The sequence below is a fragment of the Chinchilla lanigera genome, unplaced genomic scaffold, assembly GCF_000276665.1.
Source record: "Chinchilla lanigera isolate Chin_1 unplaced genomic scaffold, ChiLan1.0 scaffold00013, whole genome shotgun sequence".
Taxonomy (NCBI): Eukaryota; Metazoa; Chordata; class Mammalia; order Rodentia; family Chinchillidae; genus Chinchilla; species Chinchilla lanigera.
Genome location: NW_004955414.1, coordinates 14,652,185 through 14,677,183, shown reverse-complemented (window position 1 = coordinate 14,677,183; position 24,999 = coordinate 14,652,185). Strand labels below are relative to the sequence as shown.

General features: G+C 54.9%; 2 protein-coding genes across 4 annotated transcripts in view; both read left to right on the top strand.

The window, feature by feature from the left end:
• Positions 1-24,606, top strand: part of Capn5 (calpain 5) — a 54,256-nt gene extending 29,650 nt beyond the window's left edge. For all 3 annotated transcript variants that reach the window (XM_005379845.2, XM_005379844.2, XM_005379843.2), the window contains exons 4-13: positions 10,899-11,107; positions 13,848-14,040; positions 14,795-14,988; positions 15,536-15,613; positions 17,114-17,309; positions 17,925-18,047; positions 19,733-19,929; positions 20,497-20,612; positions 21,105-21,241; positions 22,154-24,606. In XM_005379845.2, the coding sequence (XP_005379902.1) occupies positions 10,899-11,107; positions 13,848-14,040; positions 14,795-14,988; positions 15,536-15,613; positions 17,114-17,309; positions 17,925-18,047; positions 19,733-19,929; positions 20,497-20,612; positions 21,105-21,241; positions 22,154-22,336 (1,626 nt within the window). In that variant the 3' untranslated portion in view covers positions 22,337-24,606. The remainder of the gene's footprint in view (positions 1-10,898; positions 11,108-13,847; positions 14,041-14,794; positions 14,989-15,535; positions 15,614-17,113; positions 17,310-17,924; positions 18,048-19,732; positions 19,930-20,496; positions 20,613-21,104; positions 21,242-22,153) is intronic.
• Omp (olfactory marker protein) lies at positions 43-3,735 on the top strand. The gene has a single exon (XM_005379842.2). It carries the CDS (start codon positions 1,408-1,410, stop codon positions 1,891-1,893), a length of 486 nt encoding a protein of 161 aa, XP_005379899.1. The 5' UTR covers positions 43-1,407; the 3' UTR covers positions 1,894-3,735.
• Positions 24,607-24,999: the final 393 nt, after the last annotated feature.

Below are 24,999 nucleotides of genomic sequence, written 5' to 3'. Positions count from 1 at the left end.
CAAAACCAACCTAAGCAAACATACAAATAAAATGTGAAATTAGTGCTGGGAAGAATAGAATCTCTCCTTCCTCATGGAGAAAACAGAAGCCCCCAATAATAGCTTCTAATTGAATTGTTCTCCTCTTCCCTGCCCTTCTGGCTCCAAAGTAAAAGGTTTTGAGAACGGGCAGCTTGACCTCTTCCACAGTGTGGTCCTCTCCAGTTCCTGCTGAGGGCCTCTAGAATTGACCCCAGGGCTTCCGGATGTGTATGTATTCATGTGTTCATTTTTTGTGGTGCTGGTAATGGAGCCCCCACATGCTGAGTACTCTACCACTGAACTATACCCTCGCCTGAGGACCTGGTGCTCTTTCTTCCTCCGGGCCCCCATGCTGTTCACATAGCCCAGGATACTGCTGACTTACGTAGCCTCTGTCTAGCAGTGAATTATGCTTGTGGTCCACCGCACCCTTCAGATTATTTTCAGCTGTTACACCTTGGGCTGTGCCTCTGTCCTGTGTTCTGGGTGTGGCGCATCATGGCAGCGGCCCTTCCACCCTTCCCTCTACCCTCATATAGCTGAGCTCCTGCCTCCTTTTAGGCACTGGGAATGTAAATGTTTGCCAGATTCTTCCTTGGCCTCCAGTCTCCTGGGAGGAGGATCCTTGTGGGAGGAGATGGAATAGGTGGTAGGGTTTTGGTAAAAGTAAAACCTGCTCATGTGGCTGCCGTAGGACAAGGCTGAGTCTGAGACCATGAGGTTAGAAGGAGCTGGGTGAGTGAGTCTCAGGGTAGTCTCTGCACCAGCAGCCTGCGAAGAGGTAGTTAAAAATGCAAATTCTCAGCAATGTTTCTATGCCTCTCAGGGGTTCTGGTGCAACCTAAGGTCTGAGAAGCTTGGGTCTAGGTCAGAAATGATGGTGGCGGGACTGTCCTGGCAGTGGGACTAGAAGGGCATGTGGTAAATGAGTTTCTGGCATCCGCTCTGGTCCTGGCTGAGCCCCCGGGGTCTTCCTGTCTGTCCTCACTGCCTGTGGCAGGTGTGTGGTTCCCCTTCCCTCCCTGGCTGCTCCATGCAGTGCCTTCTTCACAAACAAGCAGCTCCCAGCCCAGCCATGGTCGTCAAGGTGGTTGCCACAGCTGCTGACATCAGCACTCTGGTCTCTGAGGAGCCTGTCACCTTCCTGCCTGCCCGAAGTGCTGCATTACTGCTGCCGTGAGGAGTAGAGAGGAGGCCTTTGGAGCCTCCCACCCTCACACACGCCCCGTGTGAAGAACTGGGTGGGGCTGAGAGTGGTGACAGGGGGACAGAGGGTGGGGACTGGGGAGGCGGAGCCCTCTGGGGTGGCCTCTTCTCTTGGCATCCGAGGCCCCAGCCCACTTGGCTTCTTGACCTTGGCGGGAGCAGCGGAACGGTGCTTGGGCCATGGCAGAGGATGGGCCGAAGCAGCTGGAGATGCCTCTGGTCCTGGACCAGGACCTGACCAAGCAGATGCGGCTGCGCGTGGAGAGCCTGAAGCAGCGTGGGGAGAAGCGCCAGGATGGCGAGAAGCTGCTGAGGCCAGCTGAGTCCGTGTACCGAATTGACTTTATCCAGCAGCAGAAACTGCAGTTTGAACGCTGGAATGTTGTGCTGGACAAGCCAGGCAAGGTCACCATCACGGGCACCTCTCAGAACTGGACACCTGACCTCACCAACCTCATGACACGCCAGCTGCTGGACCCCGCTGCCATCTTCTGGCGCAAGGAGGACTCGGACGCCATGGATTGGAATGAGGCTGATGCCCTGGAGTTTGGGGAGCGCCTGTCGGATTTGGCCAAGATCCGCAAGGTCATGTACTTCCTCATTACCTTTGGTGAGGGGGTTGAGCCTGCCAACCTCAAGGCCTCTGTGGTGTTTAACCAGCTCTGATGGTGGCCACTCCCTGCTGCCCTTCCTCTGGCCCACCAGCCTCCCCCTGCCCAGACCTCCTCCCGTGTATATTTCTGGGGACATTCTTCTAGCTGCTCAGCCTGTCCTGGGGTTGGCCAGAGGCCCCCTGAGTCCCATGTCCTTCCTCTCCGTGGTGCCAGTGCTCTGGCTCATCGGAAGATCCCACAGCTCTGTAGTCTAGAAGCTGGACCATTCATTGCCACCACTGCTGTAGATGCCTGGCTGGTGCTACCATGGGCTGATGGAAAGACCACAGGACTGCAGTCCCTGCTTCATTATGGTAGAAATAGACTGAAAGAGAGAGAAAGAGTGACCCAAACCGTCCGTCATTGGGCTTCCTCCAGAGACAGGGAGACTGAGAAGCAGGAGCAGCCTCCTCCTCGGGGAACTCAGCAGGCAGGCGTTTGCTGCCCGCTCACCCGTAGCACCTTTGCTGAATCCTGCCTCAAGATTTGAACACCCAGCCTGAAGACCACCCCCAGCATTGGGCTGATGTGATCCCGCGACAGCTCAAATCCCTCAGGATATGGGGCAGGGCTGCTGTGGGTTGGTTTGGGTGGTAGAGATTGGTGCTGCCTTTGCAAAACTAGCTCGGGTTCCTGTGGGAGTGACTGCAGGCATGGGGGAGTGAAGGGAAGTATGTCAAGTCATGCAGAGATCTAGCCACCAATACATAGAGGTATACTGAGAGACAGTGTGTGTGTACTATTGTTCTATATCTTCCCTGCACACAAGGCAACTTTAGATTATCTCTTGAAGAATAGTTGTTCAAGTGTGGTTCTCAGCAGGGACCTGGCTGACATGACAGTGGTTGACTCCCCCTTGGTGTGGGAATTCCCACAGGAGACCTTGTGGTTCACACAGGGAGGGGAAATGGTTTTGTAGAGAGGGGTCCAGGATCTGGAACTGGAGATGGTGATGTCCCCTGCTGTGAAGTCAGGCTCTGTCAGCTCACTGGGGGTGAGGGGTGGGGGCACACTCAGGTGTTTCATCCTCCTATTGCCTCTCTTGGCATTTCCCAGGCTGCTTCGGTGCAGCTTGGGTGGGTGGAGAAGGCCTGAGGGACTTGCCCTGCACATCCTTTTCGTGGGTGACATTCTGAAGTGGGCCGGAGACAGCAGCGGTGTGTCTTGCTGGCCTCTGAGGTCCTCGGGGGCAACCACTCACCAAACAAACAGAGAAACGGGCCCAGTTATCAGCAGACTCAGTTCCAGCCCCAAGCTTCATTCTCCTTCACCCCGCATAGGGCCAGAGCCCCTTTTGCGGAGGGACCTGGTCTGCCGCTGGCTTCTGCTACTGCCTCTCAACAAGTGCCCACAACACCCTGTGTTGCCCCTGGCCAGTTGTGTCCAAGACATTTTCCCTCCTGAAACAGCCATGGCTGCGCTTGGCCCTGGGAACAGGTATGCTGAGAACTGGGAGGTAACTGGTGGGGTGGAACTGGCCCTGGTGTGTGGGGCTGCTGGAGGGCGAGCCCCAGGGTGTTGGTGTAGGATGTTGTGGGGCAGGGGTTGGCTGGTGGGTGAATTCTGGTCCTTTGAAATTCACACCTCTGGGTCTGTTGAGGCCCTGCTTAGAGAGGGCCTTGCCTGCAGCCTTTGCTACCTTATTCTCCACCGAGGACTGGGAAAGACCAGACTCCTGGTAGGGACCCCGCCCTTCTGCCTCTTTGCTTGGCTTCCCCCTGCAGCTCTGGGGACACTCTCGGTCAGGATTGCCCGTCCCCTACCCTGATCCACCCCATCTGCCCTGTGGCGTCCGCAGTGCTCTTGCTGTTGCTGTGCCTGCTGCGTGTCCCCAATAAATGCTGTATGCCCGCGCCGTGGTGGCGTGTCTCTCACTGTGAGTGCTGTCCCCCCTCAGGAGCTGTGTCCTCTCTGGGCTCCCACATGCCCTGCCCCCTCCTGCTGCCAGGTTTCAGGGATGAGACCAGAGCAGTCAAGGGACTGCAGACCCTACATCAGGATTCAGGGTTGGGTTTCACAGGTCTCCTGGCTCTGACAATAGCCCCAGACTAGCCTCTAGGGGGCGGGTGGAGGGAGCCAAGGGCGGCCAGGGGTGCCTGAGCAGGGGCACGTGGAACCTAAGAGTGGCCAAGGGTGTAGTAGGTCAGGCCCGGGCCTGCGTTTAGCCTGGCCTCCCCCGGCCTGGTCACCGATTGGCTGTGTCCTCTGATAGCCCTTGACCCACCCCCAGCCCCAGCCCTTCCAGAGGGAGCAGCCTGGTCCTGTGAAGCCCCTTCCTGTCCTGCTGTCCTGGCCGTGTTAAACCCATAACCCAATGACACTGATACCAGCACCTTCGGTCACAAGCCAAGCCACGTTAGTGCCCCACCGGTCCTTCACCTCTCTCTCCCCTCAGCATCTCTCAAATGTGTTGCTTTGAGGGCAGAGACAGCCAGGGCCCAGAGGAGGCCTCCTGCCCCGGTCCCTGAGGAAATGGAGAAGGAGAGACCACACTCTGGGCTCATCGACCTCTGATCGCACAATGCTGGCCCCTAGGATGTGTCCCTTCCGCCGCCGGCTCAGGCTCAGCCAGGTGACTTCCTTTGCAGGGACATGTCAGAGTTCTGCCCAGGAATAACCCTGCTTCAGAACCCTGCGGCTGCGTCTCACTGCCCCTCTCCTCCTTTACCCCGGGGCCTCCCTCGCCTCCCACTTCATCGCACCCAAAGACCCCTCCCAGCCCAGCAGCCCCATTTCTCAGGAGTCTCTGCTTCCTTGACGCACCCCTCCCCAAGCCTGTCTCCCAGCCCTCCTAGAGGTGCCTCAGGAAGAGGGGAGGTCCCATTGGACAAGGAGTCCAGCACTTCTGGGACAGCAGAAGTGGCCTGGCTCTGTCTCCGGAGCGCACCATAGGGAAATCGCCCACTTTCCACAGAAACCACAAGAAACGATAGACCAAAGAGCCTTGCCGCTTCCTGAATCTCTGCCACCCAGAGGCAGGGTATCACAGCGGTGCGGGCCCCAGGCCTGTGCAGCCGCTGACCAGCCGTGTGATCACAGGCAGCCTCCCTGAGCCTCCTTCAGCGGGAAGTTGGAAAGGATGACTGAGTTAACGTGCGAAGCACTTGAGCTCCACCGAGCTGGGGCGACACCCTCTCTGTTGTGCCCGTTGTTGCTGCCCCAGTGCTTACTCTTCAAATTCTTCTTTTTTAAAATTTATTGTTTATTTTGTTAGTACACATTTGCAGTTCCTGCAGTGTAAGGAGAGGTTAAGAGAACCTATAAAGTGAGCAGGAACTGAAGGTTGTGAGATGTAAAGGGAACTGCCCCAGAGAACCCAGCCGGCCAGTGCCTATGGCAGCAGGCAGTGTCGGGTGGAGAGAGGGCAGGTACCAGGCCTGGCCTTGTTGTCCCAGAGAGCATTCAAGGGATGCATCCTCCTGCCACAGCCAGGGAAATGGACACTGACCTTGTGGGAAGGAGGGTGACCTGGCGTCTCCACCCCTTCCCTGCCCTGCGTTTTACTGCTTGCTGTGCAACTGCCCAGCTCAAATGGTCAGCTGAGAGGATGCTTAGCCCTCACATTGTAGCTGGGGAGCAGAGGCCCAGGGGAAGGGTCTGCCCAAGGCTGAGGATCTGCCCAGGTCTTGGCCTCAGCCGGCATAAGAATCCTTATAGCCTCTTGTAACATTAGCTGCCCAATCCCTAGGGAGCAGATGGCGATGGCACCAGCTCTTCCTGGACTCTTTCAGTCCCAGCATCTGAACCCTGGGAAATGTGAGACTCTTGGAATCAGAAGCTGAGACCCAAGGAACCTCAGAGGCTCCAACTAGGAGCCTACTGAGTCTGAGGACTCAGACAGGCCGTGGCCCACCTGCCCCAACCTGGGCGACATGGGGACACCCTTACCGCCCCGCATCTCACAGCCCTGCCCGTGTTGCTAGGATTGCTGTGAGCTGGCCCTTGAGGTCCCAGGCAGAAATTTGGAAAGCCCCGTCTGTGTGTCCCCATGTCTGCACACAGTTTCACAGGTGTGTGTTCTCACACAGGTCCTGAGCAGCTGTCCTCCCTGGGCTCCTGACCCCAGCCCTCTCCTCTCTGTCACATGGCCTGGGCAATGTCTGCGTCTGCTGCTGCTGCCCCAGGGTGCTGAAGTCCAGCCCCTGGGATGTGAGTAGGAGCTCCCAAGAAAACCCAGGACCAGAGAAACGGGACACTGTCCTCTTGGGAAGGAGGATGACCTGGCATCTCTACCCCTGCCTGCCTTGAGTTCTTCTGCTTATTGGGCAAGTGCCCACATGGGTACTCCATACACCAAAGGGACAACTTCCTATGGGAGAGCCCTCTACAGTGTAGCAAGTACCTCTGAGGCTATCTACTTTAGCGCTCATGGCAGCAGGGTAGGTAAATGAGGAAACTGAGGCTTGGAGAGGTGGCCCAGTTCAAACTTAAGTCCCTCTCATGCAGGAGGTTGATAATGTGGTATTAAGTAGTGTCAAGGTTACCAGCTGGTTGGGAGCTTCACCGTCATCAGCATTGGGGATTTTCCTCTCAGCAAGACTCCAGTCAGCTTCGGAGCTGAGCCAGGCCCTGGGCGGTGTGCTGGGGACTGGAGAGAACTCCAGCTTGGCCCCTGCCCCTATGGAGCTCCTCCCTGTCATGGAGGAAAGGGACCAGGCTGGTGAGCCAAGAGGGGGCTCCCCAGCTGTGCCTGAGACTAACCCTTATGGGACAGGTGAAGGGGACGTGAAGGCAGATGGACGCACACATAGAGGGGTGAGGTGGCACAAGGCATCCTGGAGTGCCTGGCAGGCATGGTCGATTTCTGCAGGGCCCACAGGAGGTGTGCTGAGGCATGAGGTGAGGACCAGCAGGGCCCGCACACAGAGCTTTCGCTGCCAGCCTGTGTGGTGTCTGTGGTGATGGAGAATTTCAATTATACACACCTCAAGAGTAGAGAGCACCGCCTACTCGGCTCCTTGTATCCATCCCTTCACAACAAGGGTTGTCAGCTACCCCCACCCCAGCAGCGTATCAGTTCATCTGTAAATGTTTCTGGATACAGCTGTGAGAGAGAGGGTCATGAGATAATAACCACAATCCAGCTGAGATGTTTTAGAATCATTCCTTGATACAGGTGGAGTATCTCTTCTCCACAATCCTTGGGTCCAGAAGTGTTTCAGACTTCAGAGATTTTCCAGATTTTAGAATATTTGCTGTACTTTAGTAGTTTGTCTTAGTTACTTTTCTCATTGCTGAGACAAAATACCCAATGCCCAAAGTTAAGGGAGGAAAGGTTTATTTAGCTCACAGTTCACAGAGGTTTCAGTCCATATCGGCTAACTCCAAGACAGGGTGGCACGTGGCAGAGGGGCAACAGTTCATGGTGGAGGAAAACAGCAAAAGCAGCAAGAGAGAGAAGGGGCAAGCCTCTTTGTCTCTTATACTGTATGCAGGCTGCCTGCCCTAGGTCAGGTGTAGCACTCACATCCTCAATCGCAACATTTTACCAGGAATCAATCACAAACTCTAGATTCAGCCACCTCTGAAAATCTTGCCCCTGCTGACTTCATGAGGCTTCGGGAGAACATCTAGACACAAATTGTAAAGGTGTTGAACATCCCCCCCTCTTCTGAAAGTCCAAAATCTGAAATGCTCCAAAATAAAAAATTTTTCTGAGTGTGATGTCCACAGTCAAAAAGTTTCGCATTTCCGATTTTTGGATTAGGGGTGATCAAATTGTATCATCAAATGCCCAACAAGTGTTCTAGTTTTCAGTTTGTGCCACAAGTATGCGCACACATTATAGTTTGTTTGAATGGGATGCCAGAGATCCTTAATTGCAGTTGGTTGATTGCCCTTTCTTTTTATTTTTCCTTAAGGTTTATTTATGAAGAAACTGGGCACTGGTCCAATTGGGATTTTCCACTGTCTGAGTCTTTTTGACTGCACCCTTGCAGTATTAACAGGTTCTCCGTTCTCTGCATTTCCTGTAAACTAGGACTTGGCCCTAGAGGCTTTATCAGGTCCAGGGACAGTTGCTTTTTGCATGGTGCTTCACAGATGTCACATTCTTCATTCTGAAGATGCAGAATATCTGCCTGTCTCTTTCTTCATGGTCAGACAACCCATCAGGGATCTTTGGCTAAATTTATTAATTCTTCAGTGGTTGCAAGATGGTCCAATATTATCATTTCTTCCTTGTTTCTTAGCTGGAATTCTTACCCAGGTAGAGACCTCACGTCACCCACTTTTTGGTTACCTTGTGGTACAGTGTGTGGAACAAAGGCAGGATCAGTGCTAAATTCTTTCATCTAATTTCCTAGTTTCAAAAAGATGCGTTGGGGCCAGGGATATAGCTTAGTGCCATAAGCGTCTGCTCAGCAAGCGTAAGGTCCTGAGTTCGATTCCTGGTACCAAAAAAAAAAAGTTGCTTCAAAAAGATGAGTTGATTTCTTGCATTCCTCCAACAATGACTGTTTGTCCCATGTCATCAAGACCTTGTAAACATGATCCTATATACTGTGTTTTAATCTATTTCATTTATCCTTACTGACTCTCAGAATGGCCTTGGAAGCTGATGAGAACCTCTTCGGGTACCTCCTGACTCCTTTGACATGACCCCAGGAGGCTTGGTGGCTCCCTGACTTCCAACACGGCCAGATGTGTGCTGGGAGGGTGTTGGTGTATGTACACATGGGAGCACGCTTGCTGGATAGTCTCCTCCCGCCAGCTCAGTACCCCGCCGGCGGCAGAGGGGCTGAGCAATGAGAAGGCTGTGGAACCCAGCCGTGTCAGGTCCACTGGCTGGGATGCAGGAGGGGAAATTGGGGCCCCTGGGATCCTTGACTCTGGGTCTCCAGGCTCTGGAGCCTCATTAGCTGCTTCTTGAGCTGCAGACAGCTCAGGGCCAAGCCCTGAGTTGGTCTAATGATCTTTCTGAGGTCCCAGAGTACCTCCTGCACCCTGCAACAGCTGCCCGCCTCCCTCCTCCCTATGCAATCCAGAACACTCAGAACGGACCACAGGAGAGGAGGGTGCAGGGGAGCCATGGGCCTAGCCCTTGCTCCCAGCTTAGCTGAGCCCTTGGGCAGCTTCCAGCTTCTCTCTGGAACTCAGCCTGCCCACCTGTGCAGTGGGGGTGATCATTCCCGGCCTGCAAGGGGCTCATTTTTGATACAGTTTTCTCTCTTGACAGCAAAGTGGGGAGAGAGCACACAAAGCTGGGGTAGGGGCCAGCCGGGGAGTTCCTTACTTAAACAGGACACAGAGTTGGCAGAAAGTAGGGGAGGAGGTGGAGGGCAGGAAGCAACGAGTCTTGAGCCTTGCTGGGTTCCAGACACAGGATCACAGGCTCTGAAGCCCAGGTTTGGATCCTGTCTCTTTCACCCGTCCCCAGGGCTGCCTCTGCTGGCCACTCTCCCAGCCTCATCCCCAAAGCTGCTTGTGAGCGGAGGGGTGATATTGTAAACAGCCCGGCCCCTTGTCTGGCACAGAGCAAGGCTACAGTAGTGGTGGTAATGCCTCTCCCTGGATTAGCATTTTTATTTTCTTGGTCTTGAACGTCCCACTAGGGAGCGTTCGCTTTGCCAAACGTCACTGTTGAGGGTTGGGCCTAGCCCTTGCCCTTTTTGTTTACGCAAAAAACAAAAGCGTAAACAAAAGCATCCTTGGTGAGCAAGGGGGTGGGGAGTGAGGCTCAGGCTGGCTTAGGCTCCGACTTGAAGAACTGGAAGCCTGAAGAACTGGAAGCTTGAAGAACTGGAAGCTCCTGTGCTATGCCTGGCTCGGCCTTTGTGCCTAGGGCCCGGCTCTGCTCTGTGCACCGGGGTGGTTTTCTTCTAGAAGGAGCTGCTCAGCTGCTCTTGGTGCTGTGCTCTGCAGTTACCCTGCCCTGGGGAGGGCGGTGTTGCTCTTCCCTGCCCACCTCCTTTGGCCCAGATTGCCTATGTGTCCTCTTATGCTTGGGTCACACCCCGTGCCAGCTGTCAGGACACCTGCTCAGAGCTGCTGCTGGCCTTTAGGGTAACCCCGCCCCCCCACCATTCTCTCCATGCCTCTGCATGCCCCCTGTGTTAGCCTGAGCTCTTTACCCTGTGCCTGCCTCTCCCACCAACCTGGGGTCCTCCTGAGGGCAGGGGCCAGGTCTTGTACATCTTGGGTGCTCAGTGTCCAGCATGGGTTTGAATCCTGGCTTCAGACTCAGATCTGTGTGCTCCATGAGGAATGTGTATATTTTCTGCAGAGTGACCTTAGACAAGTTACCTGGCCTCTCTGAGGCTCCGTTTCCTCGTCTGTCAGGTCGGGCTGGATAGTACTGATCCACCCTCATGGGGTTATTGTGAGAACTGATGTTCCAGGCATAGTTTCAGACACTGAACAGTGTCTCGTGGGTATTTAATGTAATTTCAAGTATCGGAATAAAAGTGCCAGGGGCTGAGTCTGGTGGATAGGGCCTGGCCTGCAGTCAGGGAGAGCATCGTGGAGGGGGACAATAGGCACTGAAGTGGGTGAGGAGATGGGTGGGGAGCTCATGGAGCAGGGAGCGGGGCGGGGCTGCCCCTGGGAGTACAGAAGCGAGGCTGTGGAGGGGCGACACGGTCGTGTCGGTCTGCTGCTATGTGGGGCAAGGGCAGCTGCGACTGCAGATGCTGTCACAGAGGTGACAGGAACTTCGGCCAGTGTGATGGCAGCAGGATGGAGAGGGAGACGGGTTTCAGGAAAATGCTGGGACTGGAGCAGCCTGCCAGAGGGCACAGGGAGCGCAAGGAGGCTTCAGGGGGAGCTCCAGGGAGGTCTTAGGGAAGCACAGCTGGAGAGGCACAGCTGGAGAGTAGCTCCTAATCCCAGCAGACTTGGGGAACCTGGTGCCAGGAGGTGAGATAGGCTGAGTCCCACCTCCTTCCTGCGTGGGCCAGACGGGGCACAAGCTAATACTCCTTTCCATTCTAGTTCCTCAAAGGCATGCCTCCCCATTTCCTCAGGAGCCAGACATACCACTCGGTATGTCCACATCCTGTCCCGGCTCTCCTCACCCAGGTCATCCCAGACTGGAAGGAGCAGGAGTGGGACCCCGAGAAGCCTGACGCCTATGCCGGCATCTTCCACTTCCACTTCTGGCGCTTTGGGGAGTGGGTGGATGTGGTCATTGATGACCGGCTGCCCACAGTGAACAACCAGCTCATCTACTGCCACTCCAACTCCCGCAACGAGTTCTGGTGCGCCCTGGTGGAGAAGGCCTACGCCAAGTAGGTGACACCACACGCAGGAGGTGACCAAGCTGGGTGGTGCTACCGAGAGCTCCAGGGGGTGTTTCTTCAGCTGCGCCCGCGTTGGGTGGGGTGGGAGCCTGGACCCCACGAGGGAGGAACAGTGAACTCTTACTAGAGAGCAACCTGAGGCCCGGGCATGGTTCCTGCAGGTAGTTGAGACCATAAGGCGCATGCGTATCCATGCGCCTTGCCTGGAGGTGCATGCTGCCTGCTGGGCCTTCTGTGCTGAAGGTGTGGGCACTGAGCTTGGCCTGGGTTTTGAGGGGCCAACCAGATATTTGGCTTGTGTCCCTCATTCATCTAGCTGTCTGTCTGACTCTCCGTCCTTACTGACCCTCCTCCTGTAGTGAGTATTCCCCACACTCAGTAGAGGGCCTGACACAGAGTAGGCAGAGCAAAGGTTTACTGAGCCATGGAGGATTTGGGGGCAGAGTGACCTGCCCAGGCCCTTGCACATCTGGGGTCACAGGAGTATCAGTGGGTGCTGGAGACCAACCCAGACAGAGCCTCTTCCGGGCTCCTCCTCCCAGGCCCACTTGTCAGTCTCCTTGGATGGGGGCACACAGAAAGGAGGAAAGAGAGAATCAAAAACTCCTAACAGCAAAAACAAACCCAAGAAAATACACTAGCTGTACCATTTTTAATCCTAAAAAAGCAAACCCTGCCCCCTGGTGGCCACTGAGAGTGTAGCCACTCTCTAGCAAGCTGACTGGCTGGGCCCGCTCTTGTTTGGTTGGTTTGCTTTGTTTTTGAGACTGGGTCTGTCTGTGTCCAGGCTGGGCTCAAACTCTTGTGCTCAAGCCGCCCTCCTGCTTCAGCCTGTGTGGTCTCTAGGACTGTGTATAGGCACGTGCCACTTGCTGTGCCCTCCTCATTTTTGCTTTTTAAAAAAAATTTTATTATGGTAAAACATAAGTAACACAGTATTTTTCATCTTAACCGTGCACAAACCTGTAACTTAGTGGCAGGTCATTAACACAATTCTGTGTACCGCCACCACCCTCTGCATCCAAAACTTTGTCATAATCCCCCGGGGAAACTTGCTCTTTACACGTAACTTCCTCACCCGTCCCTGCCAACCCCCCTAGTCCAGACACCCTCTCTTCTGCTTTCCGTGAATCTGCCTATTTCTGAGTCCTCCTGTAAGTGAAACCTACAGTATTTGTCCAGCTGTGTCCAGCTTCTTATACTTAGCATGATGCCTTCAAGGTCCGCCTATGTTTTGGGACCTATCAAGATTTCTCTTCTCTTCTATGATTGAGTACCCTTCCGCGGCATGTGTACATTACATTTTTTGTCTCTGCTCATCAGCAGATGGACACTTCGGCCATGTGAATAATGCTCCCGTGAACATGGGTGTGCAAATGTCTGTTTGAGCCTCTGCTTTCACTTTTAAAAATTTGTACCTGGGAGTGCGTTGCTTGCTCAAAGGTGGTTCTGTTTAGCTTCTTAAGGAACTGCCAAACTGTTTGCCATGATGGCTGCACCATTTTATACTTGTTTGTTTTTATGTTTATTTACTTCTTTTTTTTTTTTTTTTTTTTGGTTTTTGGTTTTTCTTCAGGACTGGGAACCGAACTCATGACCTTGTGCTTGCCAGGCAGGCGCTTTGCCCCTGAGCTAAATCCCCAGCCCCTACTTCTTAAATTATAGAAAGGAAAGCATGTCTGCAAGAGTCAATCCAGGAAGTACAGGAAAGCAAGAGGATCAGTGTCCCCCTCCCCCTGCCGCCTCCTCCCTCCCTGTTCTGGGGGGTCTTGAATTAACTAGCAGCATTGCTGTTTAAAGCACCCTGCCCTGTGCCTCCACTTACCCTCTTCCCTTTCTGTTCTCCTTCCCCTCTGCTCTCCTACCAATGAGAGCTCTTTCAACATCTTTGATGCTTTTTTTTTTTTTTTTGGTATGGAGAATCGAACTCAGGACCTTGCACTGAGCTATATCCCCGGCTCTGCATTTTTGTTTGTAGATCACTTTACCCAAATTTTGTTGCTGTTTTGTGAGCATATATTTTCAACTTGTGTGAGTAGTATTGTTATATTTTTTTCCACTTCTCAGATCTTTGATTCTCTACTATGTAATTACATAGTAATGCACAATAAATTTTTTTTAAAGTTCGTCCCTATCCCACCCCAGGAACACAGATCTCTCTGATTTCATATGATTGGTTCCTTTAGGCCAATAAATATTTTTAAAATAAATTACTGTATACCTTTGAAGCATAATAGGAATCCAGGTCTTTTGCTCTTTCAAACGTAACGAGCAAACACTAGTGTTTTCCCTACTACAGGAATTCTTTTCCAGGTACTTTTATGAAGGTCTAATATTCCAGGGTATATTTACAGCATTAGTTTTAAAAGTCATTCCCTGTTGTTAGGCATTTAGGTTATTTCTGGATTTACATCATTAGAAATCACCATCCAGACTTGGTGTGTCCAACGATGTCAGAGCTTTGAAAAGATTTGCTAGATTTTTTGGGGAAGATTGCTAGATTACTTTGTGAAGATAGAGCTGCTGAGGCCTAGAGAAATTTGAGCCATGAAATGGTATGCATCACTGGGGCAAATGTTGGCCTGGGAGTCAGCAGCCAGGCTCTAGTGTTGGCTATGTTGTGGCCTTCTGTGTGACCTTGGCAGTTCGCTTGACCTCTCTGAGTCTTGAAAGTCTCTCTTCTGGCTGGGGAGCATGAGCCCGGAATTCTTTCCACATTGTTTCCCAGGCTGGCGGGCTGCTATCAGGCCCTGGATGGAGGCAACACAGCAGATGCGCTGGTGGACTTCACAGGTGGCGTTTCTGAGCCCATCGACCTGACCGAGGGTGACTTTGCCAATGACGAGGCCAAGAGGAACCAGCTGTTTGAGCGAGTGTTAAAGGTGCACAGCCGGGGAGGCCTCATCAGCGCCTCCATCAAGGTGAGAACTCAGCAGGCCTGAGGCAGCCTCTGTGCTCTCCAACCCTGAGTGGGAGACTCAGGAGGTGGCTGTGAAGTCAGCTTGTAATCTGGACTACCAGTCGGGGGGACGGGAGCCATGCTGTGCCCCCAACACTGTGCATCCAACATCCTCTCTTCTGACCCTCTCAGGCCCCCGGCCACCTCATCTGAGGTCCCTCAGTCAAGCTGTGAGGCATCAAGCTAGGGGGCAGCTAGAGCCCCTGTGGCAGGCGGGCCCTGGGTCAGTGCCACAAGAGGTTCATCTGAATTCATTAACATTAATTGCTTGGGTTCTAATGAGAATCCAAGTAGTGTAGATAGGATTTGAACCCAGGTAGAGCCGGTCCTATGGTGCTTGATAAACTGGTTCTCCAGAAAAAGAAAAGGCCTGATTTCAGTGGTGTGAACATTCCTATCACAGTCACTTTCCAGGTACCAATGCCTTAATAGCCAGTTCTTAGAATTCCTGAATATTTAGCAGTCACCTGAGCCCGGGCAAGTTGGCCCTGACACACTGTGGAGCTGTCCCCAGGGTGGGCGCTTCCCTTCCCACACACTGCTGGTGGCAGGGGTTTGTAAAATCTGTGAATACAGCACTGTCCTCAATCACAGCCCGCAAGGTCTACCCTGGTGGGCGGATGCAGTTCCCTTTCCTCCCTGTAGGGGGCAATGCCTATAGGACTTTAGGGTTCCAGGCTGTCCCTGCTTCTCTGAGCACCTGGTTCCTCCCACAGGCAGTGACAGCAGCTGACATGGAGGCACGCCTGGCATGTGGCCTGGTGAAGGGCCATGCATATGCCGTCACCGACGTGCGCAAGGTGCGCCTGGGCCATGGCCTGCTGGCCTTCTTCAAGTCGGAGAAGTTGGACATGATCCGCCTGCGCAACCCCTGGGGCGAGCGGGAGTGGAATGGGCCCTGGAGTGACACGTGAGGCCCAGGGATAGGAAAGGATGGGCGGGCTTCCTGGAAGAGGTGGTACTGGGGCGGGTTCTGAAGGATGCGGGGAGGATGGCATCAGGAAGAGGAGGGAGACTGAGTTTGGAGTGGGGTGGGGAGTGGAGTTTCTGGCAAAGGCAGAGGCCTGGAGGCGATAGGGACCTCGCTGAAGGGAACAGGCACAGCGGGCAGGGATGTGCAGGCTGCCAGCCTCCGGCCGTGAGTGTGTGGGGCTGATGCTGTGAGCCCTGCAGGAGGAGGCCCGGAGTGGGGCAGTGCTCACCCCTAGCAAAGGTGTCCCGTCTGGGGGGTCAGGCTCTCCCCCTCCATTCCTGGTCTGCCGCTTCGCTTCCAGACCTCCTGGCCTGGACCAGGACAGCCCACAGTTCCCTGTGGGAGGGGCACAGCAGGCTGGGTGTGGCCCCCGTGTCCCTAACCCCCAGGGTGGCCTGGGTCTGGCTGTCCGCCAGCCTCCTTACCCTGCTGGAAAGTGCTGGTGGGGCCTGCGCCTCTTACGCTGCTTCCTCCCCTCTCCCAGCTCAGAGGAGTGGCAGAAGGTGAGCAAGAGTGAGCGGGAAAAGATGGGGGTGACTGTGCAGGACGACGGCGAGTTCTGGTGAGTGCTCTGGCAGTGCCTGCGGGGAGCACTGGCAGGGGCGCAGGGAGCTTGGGAGGCAGGGCTCCAGCACAGCCCCATCACCAGCCTGCTGTGTGGCCTTGGGTGAGTCACACCATCTCTGAGCCTCAGTTTCTGTAAAATGAGCTGGGCAGTAATGGGCCCTTTCCTGAGGGCACCCCCGGCTGCTCTGCACTTGATCTTAGCCAAAAGGCTGAGAAGCAATTGCCCCCCCCCCCCCGCCTGGCTGCTCTGGCCCCAGACCGAGCTCTTGGCAAGAAGCCCAGGATGCCAGCAAGTGGGGGCTGACCTGAGGGCAGGGGCAGCTGGCAGTGTGATGCCAGGAGGAGGCAGTGGCGAAGAGAGGCCCCATACAGGAACTCGTTCCAAAGCTGAGACGGGTTGCAGGGACCTGGCTGGGTGCGGGAGTGCCCCTCTCGCAGTCTGGGAAGAGGGAGTTCAGAAAAGCAGGGAACTGGGGGTGTGGGGAGGGAGAGGGGAGAGGGCAGCAGCTGAGATTAAGGAGCCCAGGGGCTGCTCTGGGACAGCCTGCCTGCGCTCGTTCACTGTGCTCTGTACCATCTCTGTGCCATGCTCGGTGTCACCTTCAGCAGAACACTTGGTTGGGAGACTGGTCACCCTGGCAGGTAAGGGGTACCCTGTGTGAGGCAGATGCTGTAGGCCCCAGAGAACAGGGCAGATGGCAGTGATCCTGGCACCCCATCGAGGACCCCTCCTGCAGGCACCAGGAAGCTGCTGCGGGCCACCCAGGTCCCCTGGCCTCTGCCCCTGTGGGCAAGATTCACCTTGTCCAATCTGGCTTAGGGGTCAGTTGAATTAAAACATAGCCAAACCCCTCCTCCATGGAAAGGGTTGCCTCCTGCGGCCCTTCACGCACGGGATCCTGGAGGCATGCATAGCGTCTGCTGACCCTGCGCCCAGGCCACGGCCACAGCCTTACCATGGGGTGCGCACCGTGTTTAAATCGAGGCCTCAGACCAGATGCGAAAGCCTGTGGGTAGAAACAGGCTTTATATGCTGTAGAGGGCTGTACGCATTCGTTCTTGATACTTTTAACACTGGCTGCGGCAGCCAGAGCCAACCCCCACCAGTGTCTGCCGAAAGGAAAGTCGCGCTGTGTTTATTGGCCCGCTTAACCCCTCAACGCCTAGTGTTCCCTCTTTGGAACACCCGTAACAAGGGAATATAATACAATTTTTTCTCTTCAAATTCTTGTTCCTTGAGTTTTTCTAGGTAACGTACATGAATTTCATGCAAACATTCAAAACACTGCCATCTTTGGCGTAGACGGGTTAATTCCTATGCTAGCGCTGTGAGACAGGCACTGTTGGCAGATTCATTGCCATTTTACACATGAGGAAGTTGAGGCCGAAAGGGGTTCAGGGTCTGTGTGGTGCCACGTGGCTGGGGTTCAGAGCGCGTGGCGTAGGCGGGCAGGCGGGCCTGGGAGCCGCCTCACGTGGCCTGCCCCGTGCCCAGGATGACCTTCGAGGACATGTGCCAGTACTTCACGGACATCATCAAGTGCCGCCTCCTCAACACGTCCTACCTGAGCATCCACAAGACATGGGAGGAGGCCCGGCTGCGAGGGGCCTGGACACAGCACGAGGACCCGTGGCGGAACCGCAGCGGGGGCTGCATCAACCACAAAGACACATTCTTCCAGAACCCACAGGTGGGCGTGCTCGGGGACCCCCACCCTTCCCCTGCACACGTGTGGGGGCCCCCACCGGTGTCCGACCGTAGGCTCCCGGCATGGCCTTGCATGCCTCCCTGTTTGTCCTTGGGCCTCCGCATACCCATCTGTACAGTGGGGCGGACACACTGGCCTCTCTGGGGGTGATGAAGCCCAGCTTTACAATTGGACCTGTAGATGGTGAAAAATAAGGAAACTGGCTCTCAGGAAACTTGAGCATCTTGCCCAGAGTCTCAGAGGCCAGGCTGGGAATCATACCCTTTGTTTCTACAACAGCGTGATTCTGCTGGTTCCTGAGGATCTTGGCCACAGTCCATGTCCCAACCCATGGCAACTGCTTGATGTGCCTTTATTGAGCACCAGCTGTGTGCCAGGCTGTGGGCTGAGCATCCATTATTTCCCGAGTTCTCCCAGTCTTCGTACAGCGTAGCTGTCGTAGGCATTAGCGGCCCCATGTCACAGAGGAGAGGTGAGGCTCAGAGAGCTGATGGGACTGGCCAAGCTCAGGCAGCGCATGGCGGCTGGGGCCAGGCTGCTGAGTTCATCTGTGACGTGGTCTCATGGCAGTGTCTGTCTCTTTGGCCAAACCTACAGTACATCTTTGAGGTCAAGAAGCCAGAAGATGAAGTGCTGATCTGCATCCAGCAGCGGCCCAAAAGATCTACCCGCAGGGAGGGCAAAGGCGAGAACCTGGCCATTGGCTTTGACATCTACAAGGTGAGGCCAGCGGGGACCCCTGCTGTGGGTGAGGAGTGTAGGGAGCTGGAGTTTGGGCTCCCGGCCTGGGGAGGGCACTCGAGAACACCTTGGTCACCATCCTTACTGCAGCTGTCCTGGCTGCGTTGGATAACATCGTGGAGATGCATCATGTGCCCACAGAGCACCCAGCCTGCTGGGCCTGACTGATTTCTTCCTGCCTGAGACCCACAGCATAGACTGTCGGGTGGGTTAGGAAGAGGGTTGCTATTGCTGGGGCTGAGCTCTGGGATCCCCTGAGTGCCGCGTGGCTCCCCCACGTCCCTCCCTCAGGGCTCAGGGCCTCTCTCATCTCCTGCAGCCCCTGTGTTGTGGCCTCCTGTGCACGGGTGAGCATCCTTGGGCAGAGCCAGGCAGCCACATTGTTGGCCCCGCCCTGTGACCTAAAAATGGGACTTCCATGTGTGACACCCAGCGTGTAGTGACATTTGGCCCAGCAGGACCCCACATATTTGTCATACCACCCCCCTGCAGAACTGGAGGGAAGCACATGGACATGTGAAATGCTCGGTCCATGCCGGGTCCTGGCATTTGATGTCCTGGGTCACGTCAAGGCAGTTTATGCTCATCACTGTGATGGTGCACGCTTGTGTGCTAATGTGACACTTCGTTTTGACTTTGGTATGTCATGGCCTTCACTATTGTGACTATGGCATTCTATGGCTCTTGTTTTGAGAACTTTGTAGCATATCTTGGCAGCTGGTGATGCCATTTCATGGATTTGTGCTGTGACGTAGCCAGGTCATGATGCGGTAGGTTCCCCCCTTATGGGGGGGGTGTTCCAAGACCCCCAGTGGATGCCTGAGCTAAGGAAAATACCAGACCCTATTCACTGTACTGATCACAGCACAGCTGCTTAGTGAGAATGGGCAGGTCGTGTATATGGGCGGCATGGATATGCTGGACAAAAAGGTGATTCACACCCTGAGTGGGGTGAAACAGGATGGTATAAGATTTCATCACAGTATTCAAGAACATTGTGAAATGTAAAATGTATGAATTGTTTACTGCTGGAATTTTTAAATTAATTTTTTCAGTGCAGAGTTGACTCCAGGTAACTGAAACCATCAAAAGCAGAACTGCAGAAAAAAGAGGAACTTACTAGGGTCCTTTGGACATTTCTTTTGTGGGGGGTGTTGGGGGTTGAACCTAAGGCCTTTGCCTTGAGCTGCATCCCTAGCTCTTTTAAACTGTTTTTTTTTGAGAAAGGGTTTTACCAAGTCCCTTTGTTGCCCAGGCTGGTCTTGAGCTTGCGATCTGCCTGCCTCAGCCCCCAGAGTACTGGGGTTACAGCTGTGTGCCACCACTGCCAGCTTTGCTGTCCTTCTTTAATAGCTTTCTTTGAGGTATAATTCGTAGATTGCCCAACTCACCCATTTAAAGTATATAACCTCGTGCCTTTAGTGTCGTCAGAGTTGCACAACCATTACCACATACAATTTTGGAAATTTTTTATCGCCCTCCTGCTGCCGTAGGCCATCATCGCCCAATTCCGTGACCCTCCTCCCCTTCAGCCCAGCCCGCAGCTAACGCTAATCTCTTTGCGTGTTCTGGATAGCTCACTTGCATGGATTCCGGCAAGGGGCAGATGGGTGGGCTGGATGCAGTGGGGGCTGCACGTGGCCCAGCCCCTGTGTTTCCTGCAGGTGGAAGAGAATCGCCAGTACCGCATGCACAGCCTGCAGCACAAGGCCGCCAGCTCCATCTACATCAATTCCCGCAGCGTCTTCCTACGCACGGACCAGCCTGAGGGCCGCTACGTCATCATCCCCACCACCTTCGAGCCAGGCCACACTGGCGAGTTCCTGCTCCGCGTCTTCACAGATGTGCCCTCCCACTGCCGGTGTGTGGGGCTGTGTGGGGCCAGGGTTGGTGGCGCACAGTTCACACTGGGCCCCAAAGGGCTCAGCCAAGTGGTGCTGAATGTCTACCTGAGGCATGGAGCCCAGCCCTCCCGGCCTGACCCTGTGTCCCTCTCCTTCCTCTCCCCTCCCCTGCGCTCCTATCCCAGCCCTTAGGAGTAGTGGGTCAGGTATACTGCACTTCCCCATTTACAAAAAAGCTTTACTCACCTCGTTTCATTGTTCCCTGCCCCTGAGCAGGAGGCCTGACTGCTCCCTTTTCATATGAAAATGAAGATCAAAGCTAGAAGGGTTGTCTGAGGCCAGTGGTCGTGGTGACCACCCACCATCTGCCTGGCCTCATTCCAGGGTTGGGGTCTTGCTGCCATTATGCCCTATCCCATGGGGTGGGAACTGGCTCTGGGGACCCAGGCGCTGCTGAAACCATCCCCATCCCTGCTGGGTGTCCCATACTGCCCTCCCCACCTTGGTGTGGGACCCATACTTGATGTCACTATTAGAACCCGTCTTCACCTGTCTTCTTGGCACCCGTCACCCCTCCCCATCAGAGAGCTGCGCCTGGATGAGCCCCCCCGCACCTGCTGGAGCTCCCTGTGTGGCTACCCCCAGCGAGTGACCCAAGTCCATGTCCTGGGAGCTGCAGGCCTGAAGGACTCCACGACAGGTGAGCTTACCAGGAAAGGCCCTGGTTCTGTGGGTAGCTGCCCCGGGCCCCTCATTCCAGAGCAGCCTCAGCCTCCAGAGCTCTCCTGCTCACCTAGTGGTCAGCAAAACTTTTCTGGCATCCAGTGGGGGGACATGGGCACAAAGACAGGAGTAGGTCTACTGCCTGCCCTGGTAGCGTCCTGCATGTGGGGAGGTCAGATCATGGAACAGACACGTGGCACGAGTGCTCAGGGAGGGCTTCTGCAGGCTGAAAAGATATCAGGGTATGAAGCCTGGTGAAGAGGTGCTCTGGACAGCGGTAAAGGCCTGGAAGCCAGAGATTACTAGCCCGCCTGTCTGTTTAAGTTCAGGGGCCATGTGGTAGGTGGGGCTCCAACCTTTGCTTTCCCTTGCATGACTGAGGCCAGGTAGGTGTCTCACCTCCCAGACATCCGTAGCCCCCAGGCCATCCTTCAGCCCACCCTCACCCTAGCTCTCACTGCGTCTCTAGGGGCCAACTCTTACGTGATCATCAAGTGTGAGGGGGAAAAAGTTCACTCGCTTGTGCAGAAAGGGACCTCAACGCCCGAGTACAATGTGAAAGGCATCTTCTACCGCAAGAAGCCGGGCCAGCCCATCACTGTCCAGGTGCGTCCACAGGAGCAGGGAAGAAGAGCCTTTGACAGGGACCCAGGGGTGCTAGGCTCTGGTTGTTGGTCTGTCCCTCACTCCCAGCATGGCTTTGGTATTCTCTTGCATACATTTCCTGCTGCACCAGCATCAGGGTTGTGCATGGGGCTGGAGTAGCCAGTGTGATTCAGAGACCCAGCAGGGTCAGTCTCCTGGCTGGGTACGTTGGTCACCTCCGATGGCCTTGCCCAAAGCCTTGGGAGCTGTTCCTTAGAGTCCTCTGTGGACGGATCATGTGGACAGGGCTGCTGAGATGGTATGGGCTGTGGTTGTTTCCTAAGAGCCTGGAGCAGGGGCTAGAAAGCCACTGTCCTTGGACACAGCCTTCCTTCTCCTCTCAGGCCAAGGTGGCTGGTGCACGATGACTCTGAGCTCATTAGCAGGAAGCTCTCTGTCCCCCAGGCCCAGAGCAGCATCTCTCTGGGTGAGAAACCATCTGTAAACAAACACTTGGGGACCCCAGGGGAGCCACTGTAGATTTTCCAAGTTTTCTTAACTCTGGGTCCCACTGGGTCAAATCACAGACCCATAGCTATTGGGGCTAGAAGGACCCAGGGGGCAAATCCAACCCTCATATTAGTGATGGGGAACCTAGGGCGGGTGGGGAAGGTCACTTGTCCAAGTTCACCCAAGGTCAACAGCAGAGCTAATAATCTTTATGAATGGAAGAGCACTTTGACAGATGGGGAGCCCAAGGCTCTGGAAGGGGCACATCCTTGGCCAAGGCTCATAGAGAGGAAGACAACCCAGGCTCTTGTCCCTGCCAGGCCCACACTCTGGGGGTGATTCTGGAACCACCACCAGCATCCACCAAAGTTGTATTCCTGGTCTCAGGGATGGTCGCTCCCACGGTCCTCTGTCTCCTCCCAGATCTGGAACCACCGTATCCTGAAGGATGAGTTCCTGGGCCAAGTACAGCTGAAGGCTGAACCTGATGACCTGCAGGCCCTGCATACCCTCCACCTGCGAGACCGCAGTCGTCGGCAGCCCAGCGACTTGCCGGGCACCGTTGCTGTGCACATCGTCAGCAGTGCCTCCCTCACCGCTATCTGACACTTGCCTGTCTACCTGGCCCCCAAAATTCTGACTACCACCTGCATGTCCACACCAGGAGACCTGGGACCAGCACGGGAGCCAAGACACTGGGGTCCTTTTCCCATTCTCCCTCTGACTTGCTGTGTGACCTTGGGAGATCTCTGCACCCCTCAGAGCCTCAGTATCCTGAGGACCCCAAAGCATTCCCTTCTTATGAGGGCGTCTTCCTGCCTGAGATTTAAAATAGCCCTCCCCACCCCAGCTGTCACCGCTCTTAAGGGACTCTATCCGTTGAAAATATTTCCCCAAGGCTCTGCTGTCTGCCGAGGAGTGCCAAGAAGATGTCACTTGTTTACACACAAACTGCCATGTCCCCAAGCCCCATTCCAGCCCTTCGTTTCCCCGGTCCACTCTAGTTTCCCAGACCGCCCTTCCTGTGGGACCTACACCTGGTTTTCAAGCCACCTTGAAAGGACTTGCCAGGCACCTGCTGGGTTCCTGCTCAGGCTAGAATTTGGGAAATGTGTGGGTGGTATTTGTTCATTCTCTAATCCTGTCCACTCACCCATCCATGTATTCATTCTGTAGAGATTTGGCAAATGAGTAAGCAACGTCCAAGAGGCTCCAGAGGAGTGGAGCTCGTCTCCGCCTTGGGCCCGGCCTCTGCCCTCGAGTCTTCTCAGAGAGAAGCTGCAGCTGCCAGCTTACTCCAAGCTCTGGTGTCACCCACAGTCCCTGGTCTGAGGTCTCTGGAAAGAGCGCAGCCATGGGTGAGGAGGGGGCACTGCCTGCCTCCACTACCTGATGTGGAAAGGAATGTGCCCAGCTAGGGTGTCAGGTGGGCAGAGGGGCGAGGGGGACCCATGGGGGAGCAGTGCTCCCCTCTGCCGCAAGGCTCCTAGGAGAAAGGACTCTGGAGTGGGTGGTGCCAGCCCTGGGATCATGTCACCTGGTGGGCATGGCAGGAGACAGGCAGCTTCATTGCCTGACCAGAGGCCCCTCTGCCAACATTCCCCCAAAGAGCTGAGGAGGCCAGTGCTCTTGCTGCCTGGACCAAAATGTTCTTTTTAGTCCTCACTGTTTTCTATTCTTTCTGCTTTAGAAATCAATTTTAAGCAGGGTTTTTTAAAGGAAACCCTGAACCCTCTTCTTCTTCCTTGAACTCTAGCGTTGCTGGTCTTCTGATTTTATTTTGACCTCACCTGGGGAGAGATGTGGACGAAACCAAACCTTCTCCCAGGTGGTCTGCAGGAAGGTGATGATAAACGTATGTGTATCTGGACATCTGTTGGCTAGTGCCAACTGTGTCCCTGGAGAACTGTTGCCTGCTGGTGCCCTGATCCACTTAGGGTCTTCTCAGTGCCCGCCTTGGTCTTCCAGACCCAACACAGCAAGCAAATGAGAAGTGCATTTGGTTCAAGAGCAGGAATTCCTTTTGGGAACCTGAACTTTGACTCCAGACCTTGAAGTGTGGGCCGGTGACCTGGCTGGAAGTGCTGGATCCTGATTTTGCCTCCTTGTTCCATGGCTGGTTGTGTTCCTGGATCCTGGCCCTGGGCCACAGCAGGGGCCAGGACCCGAAGGAAAGGAGCACAAGAGGATTCCTTTTCATGAGCCACAGCTTTCCTCGAGAACCTGGGACTGGAACTCTGCACATGACCAAGAACAAGTCACTTAAACCTCCTGTGCCTCTATTTCTCCCTCTGCAAAGTTGGTTCCTATTTGTCAGCACTCTCGCTAGCAAGTGCTGTGTAAGGGCAGGGGATACCCCATCTCCGTGTATATCTCTGAATGCTTACACACTATGTACACATTCACGTAATCACCACTTTTCAATATCTACTCGAAATCAGGACTCCTGAGTCAGGGCTGGAGAGGTGAGCACTAGGTAAGCCAGCCTGGGCCTCTGGGGCTGTTACGGTCTTTTGTTCAGCCATATCTCCCTGGGATACAGGGGCAAATCAGGACCAGGTGGCAAGCTAGTGTGGGCTTCAGCCTGGGGGCCAGGTGTGCCTCCCACCCCCAGCAGAACTGTACAACAGCCCTCTAGGTAGGCCAGGCTGGCTCCTGGCTGGGCTGGGATTTCTGTCCCCAGGAGTCCTTGGGGACTGGGTAGGTGAGGATGGAGGGTGGGTCAAGGAGAGCAATTATTTTGTTCACCTTATCACCCAGGGAACCTGCAGCCCGCACCACTCGGACCTAGGCACCACTCTCAGGGGCCCCCATGGGGTTAGGGGGAGAGGAAGCCAGCTTGCTTCTCAGAATAAATGTTACTACAATTCCAGTAAGACTTTCTTGTGTCTGTCTGTCCCGGGGCGGGGGCAGGATAGATGACTGTCTTTTGGTCTGAGGGACCAGCAAGTTCCTATAGGCTGAGATCAGTGGGCTCCTCAGTCACTCTTTCATGCAGCCAATTGGCACAGGACTCTGAGCTCTAGGGAGACAGGAAACAGTCCCTGCCCTGAACCAGTCCATGGGCTACTGGGAAAAACTAACACAGATGCTCTGACCCAGCCGAGCCCTGCACAGCGTTCCTGAGGGCAGTAGAGGACTTGCTGGGGGTCTTTTAGTCTGCGAGGTCAAGGGAGGCCTAAGCCCTGCCCCAGTGAAATAGGCAGCCACATAGAGAGCCACAGGAAGAGGAGATGGGCTTGAGGGGCACAGGGAGACCAGAGCAGAGC

What these genes read in the sequence shown, in the direction of transcription:
- Omp (XM_005379842.2), top strand. Translation starts at nt 1,408, where the DNA reads ATGGCAGAGGATGGGCCGAAGCAGCTGGAGATGCCTCTGGTCCTGGAC.